General features: G+C 40.4%; 1 protein-coding gene across 3 annotated transcripts in view; it reads right to left on the minus strand.

The window, feature by feature from the left end:
* The window catches only part of nacc1b (nucleus accumbens associated 1, BEN and BTB (POZ) domain containing b), a 37,376-nt gene extending 18,712 nt beyond the window's left edge, over nt 1-18,664 (minus strand). The window contains exons 1-4 of one of the 3 annotated variants that reach the window (XM_084932141.1): nt 18,011-18,664; nt 4,958-5,108; nt 2,723-2,965; nt 112-333 (exon numbers count right to left, since the gene is read on the minus strand). In XM_084932141.1, the coding sequence (XP_084788267.1) occupies nt 112-333; nt 2,723-2,965; nt 4,958-5,108; nt 18,011-18,243 (849 nt within the window). In that variant the 5' untranslated portion in view covers nt 18,244-18,664. The other 2 variants (XM_084932144.1, XM_084932143.1) reach the window with 2 other exon arrangements.
* Nucleotides 18,665-20,136: the final 1,472 nt, after the last annotated feature.

Raw genomic sequence — 20,136 nt, forward strand, 5'->3', positions numbered from 1 at the left:
CGGAAAGTTTTTGGACTCTTACTTCATTTCAAGATTATGATTCGTCCGCCAAAAAAGAAAGAAAAGACAAAAACATGTGGGGTTGTGTTGCAAGGCCCAGACCAAACCTACCTGCTGTGGCTGTGGAGCTGGCTGAGGTGTTGTGGCTGTATGTTCAGTCTTCACCTTGGACACGAGGGGAAGGGGTGTCAGGCAGGAGGCAGGCCTCCCTACAGTGGCAGCACCGATGCCAACTCCGCCCACTCCCACTGTTTGAGTGACGGGGCTCTGAGGCTCAGAGGATGGGGTCTCCTCGGTGTGGAGACCCTGGGAGTCACAGCTTGGAGAGGAGACCTGGTGTGGGGAAAGTTTCATGAATATGAGCAAAACATATTATGCCATTAGAAGGGTAAATCTACTGTAAACATACTGTATGTCTGATATCTACTCAAATCTGACGGTAGCACTGAAGACAGGTAAAAAGAGACAGCACTATTAAATATATACATATATTAAATATTAACTGAGGGAAACTTGGTTGTTTAATGGAGCTGGGCTTAACATTTCTCAAATAAGGTATCAAAAATGTGTCTAGCACTCTGTTTTAAATCTCAGGCAACACATGGCAGCAGTGGTGTAATAATTTAGTAATAAAGAACGTAAATGATGACATTAGGAAGCATCCTGAGCTTGAACAAATGAAGCCAACACTTGTATTACAAAACCTGCAGTTCCTCTAGTGGACAGCAGAGGCTCGCTCCAAAATTGAGTTGATCCTCTGTCCTAACATACCCAAATATTAAATTTCCGAAAACAAACCTTGAAAGGGTGATTCAACAAACAGAGCTGGAGTCTTTGCATCACTGTTTTTATGAGGCGGGGGGGATCACTGATCTATTCTTTTTCTTTAAGGCGTAAAATTAGGGGTGTAGCTTATGTTATCAGAATATTTTGTCATTTTATTAGAAGTAACTAATAAAAAGTCTGTCCAAGAAGTTTGCACTTGGCCTCAGTTAAGAAGAAACTTCTGTTTTATTTGTATGTTACTTAGCACTAGCTAGCTAATCTTCTATACACAATCAATGGAAATGACCAAGTAATTCACACCTGAAGTTCATGTATAATGGTACAAAGAAGCCAGAAACAAATGACCATACAGCATTTACTGTAAAGCCATCAATGAGGCAGTGGAATGCTACAGTAGTAGTTTATAGAGGTGGGAATCACCATACATCCCACGATATGATATTATCACAATACTTAACGCACGATACGATATTATTGCAATTTTTTTAAATATTTTGCGATATTCAGATTCTGTACATAAAGGTAAACTTTATCAATATTCATTTAATCTAATAACAAAGTCTCACACTCAGTCTCTCATTTCAGTCAGTTTTATTGTTGACAAACTGAACGGTTTGTATTACAATCTAGTCCAACTTAACTGAATGCAACCATCTGGTACAATTATAGCTATTCTGAACTATGCAATTTATGAAAACTATGCAGCCCATTCAGCAACTGAAGAATTTGAAAGTAAATTAAAACAAAATATAATTTTACATTAAATAAAAAAGTTTTAAACTTAATTAAAATAAAACATGTCTTAAATTAAAATAAGTAAACTGTCATGTTTATTGCTGCCAAAAAAAAGTTAAACACATTTGGACAGTGTCAGGATTCTTGCTCAGAAAAAGGATCAACATGCTCTGAAGTCAGAGCACAAAAACTTTTTTTGTAACAAAATATCGATTTCTGCTGTCCCTGTATCGATACATTATTAGCAAACAAAATATCACGATACTACACAGTATCGATTTTTTCCCCCACCCCTAGTAGTTTAACAATAAAATAGTAATATCTGAAAAATATGTGCTGATTAAAAGGTTAATATGTTCATGTTATTGTGGTTACAATCTAAAGCAGTATAATCAAATTAAGTCCTGGAGTTCAGTCTCCATATTATAATGCTGAAAAGAATTCTCCTTAATGTATGAAACATTCACTTTAGTTTCACAGAAACCAAGGGGAAGAAAAAACATATGAGGCAACTTTAAATCTAGTAATCATGAATCAGACATGGACATCCTGGCTATTTAACATCACAACACTACTGGGAACTAAAAGATTGTTCATTTTTAGCACTATTTGGTCATTGTATTAACAATTCTATCAAAACTTTCTGCCAAAATAGCTGATGGAGTAAGAAAACTACAAATAATGAACATTTCAGGAACAGTAAATTGTGATTGCACGATATGACTTTTCTAGTATCAAATCTTGTTGTATTGATCGTTTTTCTACTGGTCTACTAGCACATAGCTGGCATTTTATCAACTCTGTATCTAGAGGTGTTAAGTGGAACTTTCAAGGAAATCAGTCCCCCTCATTAATATGCTAATTTATGCAGCCAGGCACTCCAGATCTAATCAGATCATCTGCTACTTTAGAGGGAACCTGTAGTGTCAGTACGACGTTTCAATTATTCTCGATTCACGAGAACGTGTCTACAAACAGAGACGCCCCCATCACAACATAATGCCACGCATAATGTCACGCACAACAGGTAACACGGCAGCAGCACGCCGAAACGGCTATTTTTACATCTGCTTCATTTTGATTACATTTAAATAATCCTCATATTCACAGAAGTGTTCCTATGGATGCTCTTCTACATTTGCATTCAACTTTAACAGACGTTTAAATGACTCGATTTGTGATTGCTTCATTATCAGCTTACCTTAAGGAAAAACTCGGTGCCTTTCTCCATGATCTGTTGGATCTGGAGGAAGCCGGCGGTGTACATGAGCAGAAACTGGTCTCCCACATTCATGCTGAGGCGCCCCGTGTAGCAGAAGGCCAGGATCTGCTGGAAGCTCTGCGGCTGCACGGCCGGGGGTAGCTCCACCACCGAGCTCTTCCCCCCAGCATTGAACAGGTCCCGGAAGTAGGAGCTGCTGGCTGCCAGCACTGCACGGTGGGCCTGAGGGGTAAACAGCAGGGGTAGTGAAGTCGTAAGGGTTTAAAAATACATAGACTCCGATGCAGTAAACAGTATATATCAACATCCATATCCGGAGATTTGCACTTGCTCATGTTTGTTGTCTGTAAGGTAGAAGACATAAACAAACAGGAAAGTAGTAACAGAAGAAGACTAACACATTTTTATTGTTAATCTCTGGTTGAATTTATTTTAATGGAAAGCATGAAAATTGCATCCTGTTGTAAAGGAAACTTCACGTATTGCTCAACAGTAACTTTTGAAGCACTGCCAAAATTAGTGTCTTCAGGTTACGATGTCAAATTGCACTAAACAGTCCAAAACTAACAATTTATTGACTGATCAGGAGAGGCAGACAAAGGAAGCTCAAAAAATGTTGAGACTATTAGTTTTTGACCCGAGGCATCGTTTTTTTTATCCTACCAAGAGATTCTCACCAAAATCCTGACACTACATGCACAAACAGTACTCCAGGCAATTCATCTGCACATTCTGGCAACAAGGAAACACGAGGACCTAGAATTACCAGCTTGCTGCTGTCTCTCAGTGAACCAAGTCAAGCTGCATTTTACATCCGTGCTTGTCTAGACTCATACGTAGAAGACTAAGGTTGCAGTGGCTGAGATTTTTCCAGTTCAAATACGGCACCTTGGCTTGGGTTATCTTCCATTTAAGGAGTAGCTGTCAGACACCAATGTCAAAATAATAAGCTGTATTCACTCTGAGGAAGAGACTGGGAGTCAGTCTTTATGTGTAAGCCAACATCAGGCTCTACTTAAACACTTTGTAAAACAAACTGCAGCAAATAAATACACCCAAGAATAGAAATGTATTGAATTGGTATGTCATAGTAATTATTAGCATGTGGAGTGGAGCTGACAAGAGACAGATAATGTGAAAATATATTCATGGAGTGCAAAAGAAGCTCCCCAACAAGTGTTACACTGAACATAGTGAGAGAGAAGGGACGGCAACAGCAATGTCGCTGTCAAAGCTTCTCAGTCCCGTCAAGTTATATGTCCATGCTGTGCAGTTTGCATTAAGTCAAAAGTTACTGCAAACTTAAAAGAACACTTACTGGTGAAACGTGTGAAAGTATTCGCTCTTCTGCCTTCACATGCATATAAAAAAGAGTTCTTAATCCATAGGGTTTGATATGATATCAGCTTCAATTTATCTGGGAGGGCTTTCCACAATATTTAGAAGTGTTTATGGGAATTTTTGGCCATTCTTCCAGAAGTGCATTTGTGTGTTCAGACACAGATTTTTGGATGATAAAGCTCACAGTCTCTGCTCTAACTAATTCTAAAGGTGTATGAGGCTGAGGTCAGGACTCTGTGCAGGCCAGTCGAGTTCTTCCACACCAACAGGAGCAAACAGAACAACACAGAATTGACTGCAAAGAATAGATGACTCCCACAGATCAGTTCGCTCACCTTGATAACAACTCACTAACAACTACATCCCTAAAAACAACTATAAAGGAATTTGATAGGAAAGATCAGTGTCACCAGGTCATTATCTGTCCACTGATGAAATATGGCCACAATCTCTTCTTCTCTTTTTCACTTATGATGTTGAAAACTTAATAACACTAGTGCTTTTGCATTTGGGTCATCCAACATAAATGTTGTCATAATCAGTAAAAGCTTTCTTGAGTTACAAGCAAAAACATCTTTTGAAATGTCACAGTGACATTGAGATCCTTTCATACTTTAGTGAGAGTGCACATTTCTGCCAAATTTGGAGAAATTCAAAGTAAATAGATTACAGTAAAGAGTTGTATTCAGCGTGGATGGGTGCACAGACAACAAGAATGTGTTTGGCAATGAGAGTAAGCTATGTGGAGACATAAAAAGATAAATTACTTTTAACTTTAAATATGCGCTTTTGATTCTGCCTGTATTCAGGTCAAACAAAAACGTCGTTAGCTATATTAGTTTGAATGAAGTCGTCAAAAAACGTAATTCTGACCTTGAAGGCATGTCCCTTGACGACCACGGAGACGTCACAGTAGAGGCCCTGCAGCCGCTGCTCGTTCAGACATTCCAGGACATTGTTGCCAAAGTTAGGGATCGCCATCTGCAGCGTCTGAGCCATAACGCTCTGCCCAGCACCACAGGGTCTGCAGGAAGTAGAAACAAGTTAGTGTGTGGATAACAGGAGCACTGGAAGATTAAAAAGGAAGGAGTGGGTGATGGAGGAAAGGAATTATCTGGAAGGAAGGTAGATGAAGGGATGATGGGGACATACAGGTAATTGGCAGGAAGGTCAGGAGAGTTGGGAATTGGTACAGGAAAAAAGCCAGAGATGTGATGGAAAGGAGACGATAAAATAAGGCAGCGTAACAGGAGCAAAGGAAACCAAATAAATGAGTTATGAGATAAGAGCGCAAAGAAGAACTGGAAAATATGCAAAAAACACAAGAAAGGCAGAGTTAAGGAGGGACGAAAGAGACTTAAAATAAAGAAATGGGGTAAGTAAAGTGTATGATGATTAATGAATTAAGTATTTGGTAAACAACTTTAATTCAAAACTCTATCTTTCAAATGAAACAGAATTTGGGGCCACCAGCCACAGTTACATAAGCCTTTATCTTTTTTCTTTAAAAAAAACCCCTTGTTACATGACATCTAATTCTCAGTTAATAAACTGTTTTGGTGGTTTTTGGCCTACTTTGTTATTTTCTTGTCGTTGCTTCCCAGTCAAAACACAGCCTCTTACATAACTCATCTATTCCACTCGTCTTCATCACCATCCAACAAAGAAGCTTGTGATCAAAAGTGAAGGAACTGTCAAAGTACAGAAAAGGAATAAAATAAAGCAGGACTTTATCTCTAAAATCGGCGTTTCTCATGACTGAAGTCATCACTTTTTTGGTTTTGTTTAAAAATGCACAATACAAACACAGAACGACTCGAACGCCAAGTATGACAGAGCAGAAGTAAACAGACGAGAGCACAAAGGTGAGTCACGACTCCACTGAACAAATACGTTATATAGAGGATCGTGGCCTCCGAGTGATGGATGGTGGCCGAGCTTAGCTGACACTGACAAGTATTTGGAGCGCAGCTTGTGGTGAGGAGCTGATGATGATGAGCTCCTACCCTGGCTACAAACCCAAACAAACCACTAATAGGAAGCCTCGTTCCTCCACTAGAAACGAGGCTCACAGACCAAGCCTAGAACCTACACACCAGCTTTCTAACTCCGGTTCTCCTCATACATTTGCAGGAGTGTGTACAGTGATGCAGCAGCAGACACTTAAAGGTTAAAAAATATCATATATACAGCTTTTCTTGAGGTTGCTCCCTTCTGGGGCTGCACCAGCAGATGATCTGCTTCCCTCTCACCCTATTTCTAAAATCCTCTTCTGTCACACAAATACACAAACTCCATGTCCTCTTTCACTACATCCATGAACCTCCTTTGTGGGATTCCTCTTTTCCCCCTGCCAGGCACCTCTATATTCAACATCCTTTGTCCAGTAGATCCACTGTAGGTGTTTTTCGAACAAAGACTTCTTGGGATTCCCAAAGGGTAACTATTTGGGGTCCACCGATTTTTCGGCGGGCTGATATTATCGGTCAATATTAGGCATTTGGTCATCTATTGGCAGACAAAGGAAAATACACAAAAACTAACTGATCTGCGAAGCATGGGACAGAGCATTATAGAATAAATAAATTTAACAGGTTTTGTTAAGATGTGTCTGAAATAATAAAAAACTTACTTGCAGATATATCAGATTTTTAAATCACCAAATCCATATCAGTCTTAAAAATCCTTTATTGGTGGGAGCTGTTCCAAGACCTACTTACCTTGGACAGCGTTTTTTCTCTTTTCATTTTAACCACTAATAAAAATGCTAACATGACAAAATGGCATTTGACACTGCAGCAGCAACAACAACTGCAAGGAGATAAAGCGTGAAACACCCAGTATAACGTCATTTTGCTACATGTGGCATGGACAGAATAGTGCAGCTGCAGCAGTTTCTTCATTTTCTCGCTGCATTGCTTTACCCAGTGCAGAAACCCAACATAGCAATTTAACATGAAATGCAAGCTAAATTTTTAGTCAGTGTTTTTTTTACTTTGGTCAGCTACATGATGATTTGCTGATATTACACAGCTAAACTTTACGCGGATTATTTTTGTCAGTCATCAGTGCTGCAGCAGTGTGCAGTTGACCATATATGTATGCATTTCCTTTTTTAGTTCCAACTTTAGGGAAATTATTTTACATCACAAGTGAGACCTTTGAGTAACTTAGGCTACGTTCACACTGCAGGCAAAAGCGCATCAAATCAGATTTTTTTGACCCCATGTGACACATATCCGATGATATGATAGTGTGAACGGCACAAATCCGATATTTTCAAATCCGATCTGGGTCACTTTCGTATGTGGTACTGAATCCGATACATATCCGATGTTTTAGAAAGCGACTGCTGTTTGAATGGTCATGTCGCATTAAATCCGTCTTTTACGTCACTGACACGAGACAGACGCCAATTATCAGCGCCAGAGAAGTGCCCGAGAAGACATCGCGAACACTTCCTGGCCATCCCGTGTAGATGTCAGTGAAACTGTTGGGAAGACAACGTGAACATTTTATTTGTACTGTATAATCTGCAGATTCTGACAGAAATCTGCAACTATCCTTTGAAGCACCGCTCCTCTCTAAAACAGCAATAAGGGTCATTATTAGGTTATTTAAATTATTATGTAAATAACAAAATAACTTAAAGCAAAAATTGGGAAACGTAAAATCCGAAGTCTTTATATTAAGGGCCATCAGTCCAACAATACTGTTTGCTCTGGGTCTAAACAGAGCGCGTTGTCTGTGACGTCTTCTTTTGCGCATGCGGGCCTCTTTGAGCGTTCACACTAGAGCACGTTTGCTGTCGCATTTTATTTGTAGTGTGAACGAGCAGACAAAAAAATCGGATTTGATCAAAAAATCGGAATTGAGCATTAAGACCTGCAGTGTGAACGTAGCCTTAGACTTCAGTCATACAGGCCTAGAGACCAGTTGGCAACAACCTGGCAACCTCTGCTTGTAGTTTGCAGATGTTTGTCATTTGATTTCAAAGCTGCAAATAAAGTTGTGTTGCAAACTGGAAAGCGAGAGGGTGATTTCAAAGCAAAGGTTGTAGCACTGAGGAACAACTTGTGTTTCTAAGGCGAATATTTTTTTTTTCATAGATTGTCTCCTGCTTTGTGAGTAGCTTGAGTAGCAAGTCAACATCTTCCACACAAACTATTGCCAACTGCAACAACCTGCTAGCAACCAAAACAACAGCACCAAGTGCATCTTTGAAGCAAGGTTCCCATTAACAACTGCGAGAAACACCTCCCCAGCTTGTCATAGAATACACATTTTTTCCTTGCGACTAGAAGTTACCAGATGGTTGCCTAGTTGGTCTCTAGGCCTGTATGACTGAGGCCTTACTCAAAGGTCTCGCTTGTGATGTAAAATACTTTCCCTAAAGTTGGAACTAAAAAAGAAAATGCAAGAGGTTCTCAAGGGAACTAAGAACCAGTGTCACTTGAGAAATAGCTTCAAATGTTTTGAAGTATCAGATTTCTATGCCTCTGAGCTTATCAATTCCTTTATCAATGCCTGCAGGTGCTGGCAGTGTGCACTTTGATTGCAAAACAACCTCATACACATGTCTATCATTTGACCTTAGAACTGAAGAAGCTTCTCGGATGAGAGGTGAAACGTCTTCAAGTAACTTAAAGAAGTCCAGACGCTTTTCTTTGCAAGCTCCTTTGACTATAAATGCAATCCATTATTATAAATTAAAACAAATGCCACACAAACAACATCTCATTTCCTCCACCTCAGATGCTGATGGATAGACTGATGTTACAGCTAGCATTAGGCAGTACTCTGTTTGGGACTTTAGATAATGAAGTTGTTCTGACAAAAAACCTCGCTGTACTCATTTTCTCACATAAAATTGAGCCAAGAATTGATAAAGAACCAGATCAATAAGCACATCACATTAAAGAAATCTACAAAATCTTATCAATTCCCATCTCTAGCCTTGACACAAAAAACTACCTGCCATTCAGAATGGGAAAAGCGTGACTGATCCATGTTGCTTATTTGAACTGTCACAGGAATGTTAATGGAAACCTGGATGTAATAGCATAAATCGTCAAAGTGCGCCGATGCAAAGAGCTTCTAGGGTAGGTACTTCAATTTCTGGTAAAAGTTTTCAATATCTGGATTCAGATTTTTTCATAACAACTTACTGCCAAACACGCCTGTCCCTAGCACATTTCAAAGCCTTTCAGTGACTTTTTGAAAAGTCAAAATCATTGTCTCTGGGACAATGAATCGTGTACTATTCTAGTCTTCTTAACTCTGATCTAACATTCATCACACATCTGACAGAACTGCTGGATCACTTCATCAGCTGGAATCAATAGAAAAAACATCTTGATAATAAGAAATTTCTCACCTGACGTATATTGTAATCTTGAAAAGGTCTAGAACTCTGTAGGTCATTATTTCTTAAAGTCTGATTAACCTGCCTCACTCAAGGTCATAAACAGATTGAGTAGAGTTTTATTATGTAGACACATCATCAAATCACAAAGAGCTCATGTTATAGAAGAATATTTATTCATCTCTGGTTTACAATAAAAGAAGACAATTTGACTGTCATTAGCTACTTTATAATACAGGTTCCTTCACCACCACGCCACATGGCCTGCTAATTGTGGCTTTCTTTATTAATTTATATCACCTGACTTACTGTTTACTTTACCGAGGAATGGCAGAACTGGCTTTATGCCTGAGTACACACCGTACTCAGGTCTTAGGTAAATGTTAAATGATTCAAAATGCCACCATCTCACAATACAAAAATGATTATTTGGAATGTAGGGTAATAACCAAGAACAAACTTCTGGCAGACTAAATTAAGTTTACCTTTTATATGACAAAATGGATCACATGTGAAATGTTAAAACTGCAATGAGTAGAAATCAAAAACAGACAAACCCCCCCCCCCAAAAAAAACAACAACAACCACAACAAAACCGACATGAGAAAAAACAATAAGAAAGACAACAAACATAAGAACCACAGCTTTTCTTCACCTTTGTCTAGTAACAAGCCATGGTTATGCACATGCTCTTATGCCATGTCATTTGCCTTCGAACAGGACTCGAAGCCATTCTGCATTAAGTGAACTTAAAAATGTCTTTGCACAGTGGATTTTATTAAAATTCAATTATAATTTTCTAGTTAATGTGAAATATTCTACAGCCTGGCCAGAAGTGAATGTGGGCTTTTAGGAAGTGAAAAAAAGCAATGGACAAGGGGTGCACTGGATTATCATACTGTTTTCATAATTGTTTTCATAATTGTTTTCATAATTGATGAAGGCCAAAGTAAAGTTTGATTGATTCCCCAGCCTTACTTTTTGCTATTTACTCTCAATCTGGGTTTGGCCAAAGTATTCCATCTAGATTTTCTAAAGCCAGAGGCCAGTCAAACTCCAAGTATCTCCAGTGATTACAGTCATGATCTGATTTAACAAGTGATTTGTTGTGCAGCTGTAGTGAACAATATTAAGTCAGCAAAGACAAATCCCGAATAAGAAATGCTGATGCATAACTTCCCCAGCACTACACTTTGGTAGTTATCCATTCAGCCACGAGTGAACAAAGAAGGGCAGAGGGCTTATAGCCTTATAGTATAGTTTTTTTATTTCATATTTCTGTATAGTTTTTCATATTTATATCCTGTTCATAGCCTGTACATAGCTTGTACTCACTACAGCCTGTACATACATATAGTTATAGCATATTCATAACATACTTCATACCGTGTACATTATAACATACCATAATAGACCCATTTCTGTAATATACTCACATATCTATATTATTGCTAATATATATTTGTAATATATCTATATCATGGCTAAAGCACTTCTGGATGGATGCAAACTGCATTTCGTTGCCTTGTACCTGTGACATGTGCAATGACAATAAAGTTGAATTCTATTCTATTCTATCATAAACAAAATGTATCCCCTTACAGGAAATTCCATCGCCACTTAACTCAAGCACAATAGCCCTTTTCAATGCTCATAAATGGCAAATACATGTTTAGTGGGTGGAGCTCAGTTGGTGACAGAAAGTGAATGTTTTCCAGTTTCATATCTTGTGGGAAAACCCAGCAAATGTACTGAAGACAATTCACTGACGTACCAAATACAGCAGGAGGCAAGGCCATAGCATGTAGCTGTAAAAGACGTAGGCTATGGACTTTCCACACACTACCTCTGTTCTGAAGAAGTAACAGTGAGGGAACAAATTGTGGACTTTTAGATCCCCTGAGAGAAATCCTCTATAACCACATAGTCACATATCACATTGTTCAGTCTACTGAAAGTGGCAGCTTTGCAGTTGCTTTACTAACTACATCTCTAACTGTGCCTTTATGTGTGTTTAAGATCTTCTATCTTAAAAATGCACTCAAATTCTGAATGGTTTTGTTCACTTTAATCTGCTTATTTAAGCGACTAGCAGCAACATGGCAACCAGAGACCAGAGAAAGTCAATGACATTCAGCGACTTCAAACAAAAGGAGCAAAATAGCAGCTACGAGGGGGGGGGGGGGGGGTGCGGCTCTCAAATAAGGTTGTCTAAAGTTCCCAACATCAAAAGTTTTATGACAAATGACATTTTGAAGTTTCAATTTCAATGACACTAACATATTAAACAGATATCATAACCTGGCCAGTACACATACTAATGGGACCTAGTGCCTATGACTAATAATAATGTAATTTTGTTAATGTTGGAACTAACATTATTCCTCATCGCTAACATTAAGATATCACAATGCTCTTTGTGTAAAAAGTGTTACCTTTCTCATGAAGTCCCAGACTGAAGCTGAGAAAAGGCAACAATGGCTTACACTCCAAATTGGTCTACAAACACAGATGGAAATCTTACAAGCAAGCACGACATGGTCCCAAGTCTGTAACTGACAGACTGTTGTGACTATGCTGGACAGCTTTTTCCTTTGGGTCATGCTGCTAAAGCAAGCCACCATCAGCTTGTTCTTTCTACAGGAAACCAACAACCAACTTGATTTGGTTCAAATGCAGTGATCCGAGTGTAAAACAGAATCTGCCTACTTCACAATGCACTTTATTCCTGAAAAAAACTATCATGCAACAAATAAACCTACAAAGGGATTGGAAGCACCACTTTGCAAGGAAACTGGACATAAACTGATGATAAATGAGCAGAAAAACCCCAAATACTCATACAATACTGATACCATATATATGTCCATGTTTTTCTCTTGTAGATAAAAAAAAAAGCTGACCAAATGTCAAAGTGACAACAACAAAGTTTACATAAATTAAAAGTGAGTGTGTAAAAATTTGTCTTACACCTCCCAATTCAACTCCATGATCCAAGCTGCTGTAGGACAAACATGTTTTAATCAGCCAACATATCAAGAACATTAAATTTAGACTGTACCCCATGAATGCTGCGGCCAGCTGGCATGTTTCTGTAACAGTTTGGACCGGCTCTGCCCCGCAGTTTCTCCCTATCTATGGAAAGCTATCAATCCATTGTTTACCTCAGCTGTCAATGCTGGCTGAAAAGCATCTACCCTTATTTAATCTAAACGAGGCTGTAAAACTTTGTGAAAAAATAAGGATACAGGTCAGTGTTTCAAAGAAGCTCACTTCTATCTGATGACAGCCATACCGCCGTATTGTGGTTTTTGCCACAATAACCGCTTGTAGTCAAACTATCCCTGAAGTAACTTTGTTGGAGTCTCTGGAGAGAATAAACTTCCATGAGATAGGAAAGTGTGATTTTTAGGGTATCGTGAGGGAACATGGTGACTTCCACAAACCACAAACCTACTCCTATGTATTTTAAATTTATATTAATGATTTTTTTTTAATTGACTGATGTAAGTTTTTAAGTTTAGGAGAATGCATCAATTAGTTGGAAGACATAATTGTTCACTAATGTATGTATATTGATGAGTACAATTTTTTTTTCTATTAAATAACCTCAAAAAATGACTAACTCCACTGTTAAGGGGTGGGTTGTTTTTTGTTGACTTGCTCTCTCACAATAACACAAAGTGGGTAAAAGGCAGACATACAGATTTCTATGCAACCAGATTCAGCCCAAAAATCAGATCTGCAGCAATACCTCTAACTTTGCTGAAGTGGTGACAACAGCTATAACTTTGTCATAAGAACAAGCCAAGACACATGACAATGCCTCTAGTTCCAAACCCACTTAATAACTGCACATTCAGCATACAGCCCAAAAGTGACCAACGCTTTAATCACCGGGAGTCCTTCTGGGAAACGTTGACAAAGAAGGTTTTGCAAAGGTTAACAAAACAAGAAAATTACAACTTTTCACAAACTAACCTCACTCCTGGAATGGCTTCCATCGAAATTACAAAACAATACCATATCTGGAGGTGGATTTTTCCCTTTAAACCATAACTCCTTCAGTTGAGCTTCTCCTTGGCCGGTAATAAAAGGCAGTGGCTGTACTGTGTGAAGCTTCCAGGTGTGAATGTGAAGTAGGGTGCTGCTCTGGCATGCACGCTCAGCAAACCTTCACTGGCTGAAAAATAAAGGGTGAACAAATTGGACTAAAGCAGTCCTGAGCTCCTGCCTTACGCCTACATAAGGGCAGCGCTGAGAATAGGGGGCCATCATAATTAATTATGTTTATAGTGACTAATTAAATCTGATTGATGCAGGCATGAAAACTATGACAGTGGACTGAAAGGGAAGAGTAAAATGTGATTACTTACAACTCCACTGCCACACATTACATCAAAAGCATTTTAATTTTTGTTTTAATGAGGCTCGATCTAACCTGCACAGATCAGCCTTGGCTATCAGCATTTTTATATACAGATAGACAGAGAGATAGATTCAAACACTAGCCACCACATAAAGTGGAATATAATGCCTTAAAATTGCAAAATATTACTATGTTTATTAATTGTGTAAACTGCTCGACAATATAATTACACTTAATTAATTGTGCAGTCCTGTTCTGTACGAGGACAATTATGATCACAAACGGATTATTGGATTGGGAGCACTCTGTACAATTTGTTCTGTAAAAAACAGTCTCATTATATCGGGTCTCTGTTACCGAGTGCATTGTATATAGGTTAGTATTCTCCTACCTTTTCTTTTTGAATCGATAAAGCTTTGGCAATAAGAAAGTTCGTTTGTGCCTTGCTATTGTACCTGTACACGTTATTGTGGCTTGACAGCTTGTGTCGATGTAAAGAAATCAATATGCATTGAATAAGTGCAATTAAAATTCAACTGTAGAGGCTGTAGAGTGATATTTACTCAGCGCAATTTGGGTCCTATACAGGATTTGTTTACACGCAATACTTCTACTTTAATCAGAACACAACGATCTTACTGGGAAATGTGGGTCGTTGTCTTTACAAAACAGTGTTTTGATAGCGAAGAAAGTCTAAAAATGACTGTATCTGATTCTATGGCACTAAAAATGCACGATCTGCTCCGCTAACATCTGCACTTCCCATGGCCTTGAGCAAGCAATTGAACTGACAAATGTCCCAGTGGAGCATCTCAGCGACCAATGGTGAGATGTCTGTGGCTGTTTCCAGGTGTAAATATGTGCAGTCGTATGAATAATAAGCAGCTGCCAAGACAAAGCATGTCTGCTGAAAAAATAAATAAATAAAATCTCCCCACAGTATTCGAAGACAAAAAGAATAAAAATAAAGCAGCGAACGCATCGAGTGACAGTGTGCACAGTTGCTGATAATGACAATAATATGCTGGCGATGCTGATAAAAGTTTCAACATTTTAAAAGCAGAACATTTTTTTCATGCAAGCTGGTTTCCATTCACACTGCTTCATTGACATATCATGTCACACAGGGATATGGTACCAGGCACCTTTTGCTCCTCACAGGTCAGAGGTCACAATAACTTCCAAGAAACAGAAAAGGAGAGTTAACTCACACTACTTGACCCTTGCCCTGTATTCCCCATGTGCCCCACTATGTGCTTTGACTCCACAAGGAAAAAAGAGTGTGTGACTGCTTGTGTGTTTCACTCATCTGCAACTTTGAAAATTGTTTTCCAGCACCAAAAATAAAGCAAAAAATATATATACTCAGGTTTATGCAAACTAACCACATGCTGCTGCTAATACCAAAACACCAACATTAGATTACCGCAGTCATTTTGCTGCCAGATAATAAACCCGAGCAACCACGTGAACACGGGCTTTTGATATCAATATCAATCACTGCCTAATCATATTCAGTTTCCTGGTTTGGGGAGGTTAAAGGTGGCCTGTTAGCAAGTAGCAGGCTAAAGCTAAGGCTAACACTGGCAGAAGTAAAAACAGTTCACACATGCACACAACTCACAAACAAGGCTCCAAATCACGTGTAATAAACGCCAGCCTTGGGTGGCCTTTAGTTTGCAGCCGTTTGGGGCTAGAAATCCTGTATTTGCCGAAACTCGTGAGCAGACAAGTATCACAATGTGGCTATAGTCGTAGCCTCCCTTGAGCACGACTAGAGCAGAAACTTCAAAACCGAGATATCATTTATACACATTAATTATACATCAATTAATCTCACATGAAAGTCTCGCAGAGTCTCGCTGGCGGACGCCTCGGAGAGAAACAGCCCGCCGCCACCAGCGGTGCAGCAGGGCAGTCAGAGCGGGCAGAGAGCTCTCGGTGCCCCGCCGTGTGCCAGCCTCGATGCCCGGTAGAATTTGGGAGTCCTCAACTGGCCCGGGCCGGTGTGTGCGTGCATTCAGCAGAGGGAGGGAGCGAGGGAGGGGGCGGCAGCGGAAAATGGACAAAAAAAAAGGAGAACGAGAGAGCTCCTCTTTTTTTATTTTTGAATGTCAATGATGGTTTTTAACTGCCCTCAACACACACGTTTATCGTCTGGGGGACCAGGGGTACGAGATATGGCACAAAAATAGTCGGGAGGGGGGGGGGGTAAAATATTCAGCAGTCCCCGTCTCCCCTCCGCTCCGTGCCAGCGCGGTGTGATGTCCGTTAAGACCGAGTTCCCTCCTCCTCCTCCGGCCGAATGGCAGCTACCGACATGGGACAGACACGCGTTGTTCCCCCTCCAAAATGTCGCTTATGCTATATCACAGCGAATAAATGCTTTATTGCATCTCCACCAAAAAGCGGATTCGGGAACCACGCGGGGCTATCTTCACTCTGAGGAACTAAGATTCTTAAGGTATTTTTTAAAGGAGAAGCGGGGGGTCTACAGCGGAGGGCGATCCTGGCACTCCATCTTTAGCCGACATCAACAGGTCATCCCGGGACACAAATGCGCTGCAACTGTGGGCGAGACAGACGGATGGATCCGGCATGGCGAGAGAGAAGAGGAGAGGAGGGGAAAGGAAAGTAGGGGGCTGGCTGTAAAATCTTAACCCATTTACCGACAGCAGCCTATGCCATGAGATTACACAAATAAGCAACTACCAGCGTCGTTCAAATGCAGCAATGTCTAAAAGGAAGAGGGGAATAAATGCACGCCTCGCTCAAACCTCAGGTAGTTTCTGAGAAAGTTCAGGAATGCTAGAGAAAGAGGAGCACAGGTCTCACGAGAAGACAGTCGCCCAGGGGCAGCCCGAGGCGACGAGTGAGTGGTGCCGGTGTGAAGTGGTTAAAGTTTTGGTCTGTCCCCAAGCACCCATCCCCCATAGGAGCCAGCACAACTTTACCACCCCACTCCCCTAAAAAACAATAGCCTAACCTCCACTTCAACAAAACGCCGAAGTCCCATACACCACCCCTCCATCTAAATTCACCCACAGAAATGTAAGCACATACAAACACGCAGTGGTGGGCACGGGCAACTAGCAAACCCGGCCCCCAACCACCCTCCCCAACGGGCCGAGTCCGAACCGTTACACACGGTGACCCGCCGAGCTTCCACTCACCCCTCGGCTGTGTTCGCTGGAAAGTGTTTCAATGGAGGAGCAAAGCAGAAGCGGTCTAGTGTCTCCCTCCGCCTCACTACAGACACTCATTCACTGTGACTGTACGCCGTGAACCAGCAGCGGAGCACGCATACACATACATTACTTTGCGAGCGCGCAGGATGTCGGGCGTGCACGCACGCACACACACGTGCCAGCGAGAAGAGCGCGGAGCTATCGAGGAGGACGCAGAGGAGCAGAGCGGGGATTTTTTTTTAAACTCTCCCAGGGGTTGCAGACAGATCGCAGAGCTACCGATGGACAGACAGACACACACACAGAGGCTGTATGCACTATTTTATTGGGCACTTTGTTTACTGTGTGCTATATTGTCAGCAGGTCACAGGTGCCTAATCTAAAATGACTAGCCCACCTATTGATGTATTATTAGTGTCTTTACATCAAAAAAAGTCAGAGTTGCATGATGTCATAACTTCAAACCAAAGTAAAATAAAAAAGTGGTAAGTGGTAATCAAAATCAACCTCACCAAATCTTTAATTTGTCCCCAAAGCCTTTAAAAACAAGTTAAGGGGTAAATTATAGGCTCGCCCACACACTCACTCTGTTTTCATTCAGTGCAGACAATGCGGAGCAAAGTTTACATTTTTCTGCATTTAAAGATATAGCGATTTTTTTTTCATGTCAAAATGCATAGATGTTTTTTCATCGCTTTTATTCGTTTTATACGAGGCTAAACTGTTTTGTTTTTTCGTTTTGAAAGATGGTTAAATAAGACAGAAATAATTTAGAAAGCCGGTAGAAATGCATAGAAATACAGAAATAGTCACACGGGTAATGTAAATACAGATGTAGCCCAACAGCAATAAAACTGGCGGTAATCAGATTACATCCGAAGGAATAACGGATCACGGGTTCGAGCCCACGCGCCGCTGCGGGCAGGTAGACTGCCAGCGTCCCCAGCCGACCCGACCGTCTGAGCCCCACCCACCAGTCCACCCACTCAACCCCACTCACTCACCGGCGTGTCTTTGGTGCTGGAACCAATTCCCCTCCGATGCCCGACACCGCACGGACGTGAAGCCTGCCGGGCCGGCGGTTCGATCCCCGCTGTCTGATCTGTACTGAGAGTGCGTCTAGACTCCGGGCAGGTGAGCCCTCCGGGGCCTCCAGGCGCTGCGCACAGTGAATACTAAACAGGATGAGACTGCATTCAGGCACGGCACTGCGCTCCCCGCTCTCTCTCCCTGTCATGCCAAATACTATTAACTCTATAATTCTCCTGTGTCAGATGTATAGCGCCACGCTCTCTGGGCATTCATTGTCACAGCGCCCCCATCCAGATGTTCAGGCTCGTGTGCGTACAGTAGAAGCAGAACCCTCTATTTTTTTATTTTTCCTCTCATTTACAGTCAACCATGTCCCATTTTGTGGAAGCTGGCTGCAAACCGCTCAATAAGCAGATGGTAGATATTTGATAGTGAATACGAGAAAGCCTGCTGTATATGCAATATATTGCTTTTCAGTGTAACTCATTCGCTCTACTGTTCAAGTTGTAACCTATAAAATATTTGTAGCCAGGTGAAATACAAACAGCACAGAAAACAAAAAACATCTTTAGGTAATCAGGTATAACTTACACTTCACCAGGAGAGCTGGAGCTCTGTTTCAGGAATAAAATGGTAACCATTGCTGTACTTATTTTATTTTAATTTCAGGTTGTTGGGTCCCCCCCCCCCCAAATTGCTTACATTAAAACACAGTGTGAGATCTGTGCCGAAAGCACACATGCCCTCTCTGCATGTCAGCTAAAGGACAATCTCAGGATTAAGTTTGACAGTGTGTTCATTTAGACTGATGTAACAGGGAAATAAAGGAAATGTTCTTCTACCACACAATATTAAAATAATACAGGTTAACCCAAAATACAAGCTGAATCTAATCTGAGAAACAAGAACCAATTTTACTGTATATAAATAAATAAGATTGTGGGAATTGTATCAGATATTTATATATGGCATAGATGTTGCCCGAGGCAGTGTTTATGCAAAGTTTCATCAAGATTGGTCCACTTGTCTAGGATGCAATAGTGAACAAACAAACATACATATACTGCAATCATCATTATCATAATTATTTATATTATTTTCATTATCATTATTATTATTAGTAGTAGTATTAGTAGGATTGTTGTACAATGTATTACAATGCAAAATGTGCAATACTGTAATAATTCAGTTCAGCTATTTTATTGTTAACACATGCAGAAGACTTGTTAATGTAAAAAAAATATAGTGAGAGAAACTGTACTTAAACCAGTAATGGCTTTAGCAGTTGTTACAGTACTCATATAGCTACAAGCTACAACTGTGGTTTGCCTTCACCAGTGTATGAATGTGAGAGTGAATGAATAGTGATATTGTAAAGTGCTTCGAGGGGTCCTGAAAAGCGCTATATAAATGCAATCCATTATTATTATTATTATTATTATTATCATATAGCATGCTGTAGTGTACATTTCCATACATCTTATGCTTCAGTAGAGCTGTAGGTGTAGCAGAGCACCTTGTTGAAACCTGAAAAAAACATGCAAGTATTTTATCAAAATAATCTTGGCCTCAATGCAGGCTCGTAGTAAGACTCATAAAAGTTGTTTATACTTGCAATCAGCTGATTTTGAAGGCATTTTCTGTGGCACACATTCAACAACGTGTGGAAACATTCCTCTGAGATTTTGGTCCATATTTGACATGACATCACACAGTTGCTGCAGATTTGATAGCTGCACATTCATCATGTCAGCCTCCCATTCCACCAATCCTGAAAGTTGTCTACTGGATTGGGATCTGGTGACTGTGGACACTACTTGAGTACAGTGACGGATCTGAAGGATGGATCCATGCAAAGATGCCTCACACCAGACAGCATTTTTCCAATCTTCGATTATCTCATTTTTGTGAGCCCCTGTCAACTGTAACCACAGTTTCCTGTTCTTAGCTGACAGCAGTACAGTCTACTGCTGCTGTAGTGCACCTTCTTCAAGGTTTGACATGTGCATTCAGAGATGCTCTTCTGCATACCTTGGTTTTAACAAGTGGTTATTCATTGCTGTTGCCTTCAGCTTGAAGCAAACTGGCAATTCTCCTT

The sequence above is a fragment of the Perissodus microlepis genome, chromosome 6 (genome assembly GCF_051167445.1).
Source record: "Perissodus microlepis isolate ML-2025 ecotype Zambia chromosome 6, ASM5116744v1, whole genome shotgun sequence".
In the NCBI taxonomy this organism is placed as follows: domain Eukaryota; kingdom Metazoa; phylum Chordata; class Actinopteri; order Cichliformes; family Cichlidae; genus Perissodus; species Perissodus microlepis.